The following is a 6,000-nucleotide window of genomic DNA, read 5'->3' on the forward strand; positions in this document are numbered from 1 at the left end:
GACCATCTATCCTATCCAGCCCCACAGTTTAGATTTCCTCTTGCTTCCTGATTTCATGCCTGATTTCAGCTGAGATTAATTTTTCTGAGCTGTGTCTGCATTCATCTGATCTTTATCTAGTTCCTAACTTCCATTGTGTTTTGTTACTCCCTACCTCAATGTTCAGTCTCTCCTCTGCCAGCCTTTGTTGTGGCATTGTGACACATTTTGAAGTTTCCCTTCAACTCCCTATCCCATCTCAACACTAAAAGCAACCCTGCCTGGCGTGCACCTAACTGTATCATTTACTGAGCTTACCACTCTGACAACTTTACACCGACTAGTCTTGGAGGAAGGAAAGGAAAAGAATCAAATATCACTTATTCAACCTAACTGTAGCAAATCATAAGTACTCACTATAGTTAAGGAATTAACAGATACTTGTTGCCTCATCATTTGAGTGTATCTATGATTTTTTTTCAAATAATAACCCACAAATATAGCTGCTATATATATCCCTATGCATTGATACCCAAAATGTAGACTCAATGAGGGTGAACTGGTTAAGCTATTGAATATTTAAGCCAATTGTATAGAAATAGTGGAGATTAGGAAGCTTTGAAGACTGAATCCACAGGAAGAACATACTGCCAGCCAAACACAATTACCCAGATTAGGCTGTTGGACTCACTATGTGTTTTGGTAGATGACAATAAGAGGTCATTAACGGACGATTTCTTTTCAAAAAACAAATCAGTCAGAGTTTCCTCTTTACTGCCTTTTCCCTTAGGATTTAAGGGTATATTATTGACAGACTTATTATCATTATACCCCGATTAGGCAAAAATATTCATGCATTATATATTTTTTTCCTCCTAGCTGCCCTCAAGACACTGGCAATCATCCTACAATTGGTCTTTCCATTCTCCATTATGCTTGTGTGTGTGTATATATATGTGTGTGCATATATGGGATCATTCTGTAAATCTTTAATGAGGTGTATTTAGTTATCTTGTTATATTTTTTGCTCCTGTGATGGGCATTTTTTATTCTCAACAGTTGTGACCAACTATTCCATGGTTTGTTGTCTTCTAATAAGTCCATAGACTCTTAAGCACAAAAAGAAAATGATCATTTAGGAGTTCAGTTAATCAGAGTATATTAGCAGATCTAGACCAACATGTGAGATTATCAAGGACACATCTCTTTATGATTCATTTAAAGGAAACACTAACATTAAGAACTCTTCAAAACACATTTAAATTTGCTATTTAAAATGTTAAAGAATGACTCATTGCTACAGATCTTTATGACAAACACTGTCATGAAAAATAGTCCTCAGGATTTGGTGGTTTGGCACTTTTGAAGTCTAAGGTAGCCTTTCCATATAGCCAGTTCTTTATAATGTTGTACCCTTTGTATCACCTGAGTAATATTTTAAGAAATCAATTTTAAGACCAATTTATGCCATTTTTTATTTGCCTGCGTTTATTTGGATCTAAATATTCAGAGTTCAAATTATATTTACTTTCAACAATGCGGTTGCCTTGGTGCCCTGCAAAAAAAAAAATAATAATAATAACTTCACTTATGGTAATACATTCATAAAAGCAAGTATGCTGGCTAGACAATGTGTCTCTCAAAGATGTCTACCAGAAAATAACCTGGAAATGTATTGTGCTACATTTCAATACTTACTCTTTTTTTATGGCCTTGTGTGCTTTAAGGAGAACGAAAGGAAGTGTTAACTGTGCATTTGTTAATCCGGTTTATGGGAACTGGAGTGACCCAGAGAAAACAGAGGTAAGTGGTAATGGTGAACTGTACTGTTTTAGAAGCAGAAACACACACACACAGTGTTGTTTGGATATGTCCATATCATGGCTACGAGGAATGTTTTAACAGAGTTATTTTATTGGGAATGGTAAGGAGTTTTAGTCCTTCTAGATGTGCAATGAGAATTTTCCATTCCAGGGCAGATTCAATCTGTTTGTAAAGTTAGTTCACTGTTAAGTGGCTTTGTGGTCACTGTTCATACTCAACAAGAGCTGACAAATCTGGAAAATATCAGTTTAACCCAGAGTATTAGTCAGCTACCCATAGTAACTCTTTATTGACTGTTCTTTGTATTCTATTCCCAAAGACAAAAGGGAGGACAGCATTCTGTGCTGTGCTTTAAATTTAGGTGTGAGCAGTAAAGGGCTATTACCTGATAATTTAGAATACTAAAGGAGAAATTAAAGTGTATTCATCTTTCTTGGGACTTTTTAGGGCTATTCCTTATCAGTGCACTAAGTAGACTAAAGAGAAAATGAAGTAAAATCTTTCTCATCTCTTTCTTAAGTAGATAATATGAGCATTCACTTAGATATAAAATAGGATTAGCCATGACGCATCACTTCTTGTCTACGAAAACCTCCTTACATCTGATTTTAGAAATATTTTATCAGATTCATTCTTGTCAAAGTGAGTATATAGAAAGCTAAAGTGTTCATTTCTCTTATTATTTTTAAAGAGAATAGGCCACAAACAGTTGTTACCATTATTTAAATGAGTAACAAGGTGCCAGATTAGATGATTTCTAGTAGTTTTGGAACCTTGGTTGATATGGCTGAAGGCTAACACTTGACTTTTTAATTTGTGTTTTATTCAATAATGATGTCATATATACTTTTAGTATTATTTTGGTAGGAATGAAAACAAGGAATATTTCCCAGAACACAAAGAGAATTAATTTGGATGATCTGTCAAGTCAATCAAGACACAGAGTAAAACTTAAAATGTAGCCCCCCCCCCCCGCTTCAAATGGATATTCAATAAATAAATGCATATTTAGGAAGCCTAAGGTATCTTTTTGGCAAAGTAGGTAGGTGTAATACAAACCTACTTTCATTTTAGGAAAGGAAAGAAAATTTAATCTTTTTAAAAAAATCTTCAGTTTAACATTTAGTATCCGAAAGATACAAATGATATAAGGAAATCAAATGTAGTGTTTTAAATTAGGCATTTTTTATATTAATATCTTATAAACTTGTAATAATTAAAAAGCTGCTAGGAAGGTACTGTGCATCTTTTACTTTCTACTGAGAAATGGTCTCTCTGGCACATGGGTGGGGGTTCATATCAAAGACCCACCTTTCAAGGTGCTTTCAAAACTCTACTATGTTTGCATACGGCAGTGCAATCAATGACTAGAGAAACTTGGAAGGAATTTCCTTTTTTCTATCCAAATAAAAAAAATAATTCCTCTTTCACATTTTTTACCTTCCATTAAGAATGGCTAGAGAAGAAATTCTGCCACAGTTCTTGAACTTTGTTGCTGCTTTGATTTCTATTGTTTCAGAAAACAATGACTTTGTATACATATAGGTATACTACATATACCTTTCCTGACTTTGTAACAGAGAAATAGACTTCTCCAAAATACTCTTCCAAAACCTCTTAGAGAAAATTCTCAAATCCTGATATAGAAATTGTAAGAATAGTATAATGAACTGCCATGTATCCATCTCCCAACTTCAATCATTATCAACCCCTGGTCATTCTTGTTTCACCTCTACACCACCCATTCCCACTATACACCAGAATGGTGGTGTTGGTTTATTTTTGTTTTTTTAAGACTGTTTTGTTTAGAGCTGTTTTAGGTTCATAGCAAAACTGAGCAGAAGGCACAGACAGTTCTCATATATCCCCCCCCACACAAACACATGGTCTCTCCCATTATCAACATCCTACACCAGAATGGTACATGAGTTACACTGACAAACCTGTATCTTCCCATCATCCAGAGTCCATAGTTTACATTAGGGTTCATTCTTGGTGTCAACCAGGTTATTTTTAAACAAATCCCAGATATCATTAAATTTCACCTGTGAAGACTTAAGTTGTAACATTAAGGGATAAAGACTTTAAAAAAATATAACCACAGTATCATACCTAAACATTTAATAATTCCTTGATGCCATTAAATATTCAATCAGTGTTCAACCTACCCCAACTATCTCATAAATAAATAGGGGGCTTATATTTGTTGCTGTTGCTATATTTTTAAAATCAGGATGGATATAAGGTATATTATCCAAATTGATAGACATGTCTCCTAAGACTCTTTTAATCTCTAGGCTCCATTTTCTCTCTCATGTTTTCCTTGCACTTTCTTTGTTGAAGAAATCAGTGTTTGTCCTATTAGAACTTTCCACATTTTAGGTTTTCTAATATACTCTGTAAAATATAACTCTCTCAACTAAAAGTCAGGTTTATTTGTTTTGTATTTTTGTTTTGTTTTGTTTAACTATGATCAATACAGCAGACTTAGAGAAATCAGCACCTCAGAAAGAGGTAGTCCAGATTCTGCCACTGCACTTCCCCATCCCACCAGAGGTGAGGCTAAGGCAGTGACTCCTATGCCCCAAGGGCTTTGGACACAGACCAACCTTTGGTCTGTCAGCCGTGTAGGCAGTGTGGACTGTAGGTACTAGGGGGAGAGTCAGGAATGCTCTAGTTACTACTGCAGTGGAAATCCATTAAAAACTCATTGTATTCTGCATGATCTGGAAAGAAGTCTGTTACTTTAGTGACTAAAATCCTAACCTCTTCAATGTGTTTTTCTTTAGAGTTCTGTATACTCCTTCTCAAATCCATTGTATGGCACAACATCAGGATGCCTGGAGACCATATCTAATCATCTGAAATAGTACCATCCAAATCAAGTATGATCTAGGATATGCAGTTTGTAGAAAATCCTACTCTGAAACCTGATAGAAACTCATCTTATGCAATAGTAAAAATAGAAGGGATTCAGAATACTAGTGTAATTATTACATTTACAAATAAATTTTCTTACTGAATATATTAAATGTTTTCATGGAATCTGAATCAGAACCTTATATTCTTTGTATATCTGAATATTTTAATAAAATGTTCTACTTGAATTTCTTGTTTTCTTTTGATTTTTATCATGGTCATTTTTTTAAATTACAAATCAAATTGTTTTATATCCTGAATATAAATAAGTGTTAAAATGCTTATTTGAATGAGATAGAGCTTAAAAACAAGAATAAGTGAGTATACAAATTAGCAGGAATGGACAAATCATACCAATCCTAATACACATAATCATGAGTAAAAGTTATTTATGCATCTTGGAAAAAATGTGAAATTGTCAGCCTAAACTTGCCTTTATTCAAATAATTATTTAACACATATCTTCATATAGATATAAAAATAATACTGAAATACATGAGTTAAAAAGCTTTGGACTTCAAGAAACTGAAAAATCCCTATACCAATTGTTTAATAATGTGGCAATTATTATCCTGAAAATCAGGAAATTGGGAGATAGAGCACTTCTTTTGGTTGGTTTTTGCAAAAGCCCCATGCCTTCAGCAAGGACTCTGGTTATTTATAAGTTTCAGTTCCTAGATTTTGTTCTCAGGCTAGCTCCCTGACAGGTTAGAGGATAGCTTTATAAGCTGCAGCACTGTTGCATTCATGATAAAGTTCAGAGGCAGAAAAGAGGCCATTTCTTCTCGTGTCACTAACCCTTATCAGGATGCACTCCCAGCAACAGCACTCTTATCGGCCAAGAGAGACATGAAGCCCATGCCAAGCCAACCTCTTCAAAGGTGATGAGGCCACCATGGCTGGCGGACACCCTTCACTATACCCACTAGGCTAAGAACAGACCCGTGAAGCTCTCTGACAAGTACTTGAGGGAAGATACTTGAACAAAATTAGAGGATAGTTAGGATCAAGAAGGTGACATAGCCATATAACAAGCAACTATCTTCATCTGCTCTAAATAATAATACAGGGAATGTTCCTTGCAATCTATTGGATACAGACAAAATTAGTGATCAGTAACCTGCTGGCCTCTGTTCTTAAGGGTTTGGAGAGAAGAACAAAAAGTTTAGGAATTACTATCCCATGATCATTTAGGACATTCCTCAGCCCAATGTAAGGTCAGTTGTATACAATACAAGGTTCACTACCAACATATTAGTGCCTTTTGTGAGACTACAG

The 6,000-nt window shown here is 34.9% G+C and overlaps 1 protein-coding gene across 1 annotated transcript in view; it reads left to right on the top strand.

Annotated features, from left to right (window-relative positions):
* MALRD1 (MAM and LDL receptor class A domain containing 1) overlaps window positions 1-4,673 on the top strand; it is an 803,589-nt gene extending 798,916 nt beyond the window's left edge. Inside the window, exons 40-41 of the mRNA XM_032425534.1 lie at window positions 1,707-1,782; window positions 4,593-4,673. Coding sequence (XP_032281425.1) covers window positions 1,707-1,782; window positions 4,593-4,673 — 157 coding nt within the window. The remainder of the gene's footprint in view (window positions 1-1,706; window positions 1,783-4,592) is intronic.
* The last annotated feature ends 1,327 nt before the right edge of the window (window positions 4,674-6,000 follow it).

This window comes from Phoca vitulina, unplaced genomic scaffold (genome assembly GCF_004348235.1).
Source record: "Phoca vitulina isolate PV1807 unplaced genomic scaffold, GSC_HSeal_1.0 scaffold33, whole genome shotgun sequence".
Classification (NCBI taxonomy): Eukaryota; Metazoa; Chordata; class Mammalia; order Carnivora; family Phocidae; genus Phoca; species Phoca vitulina.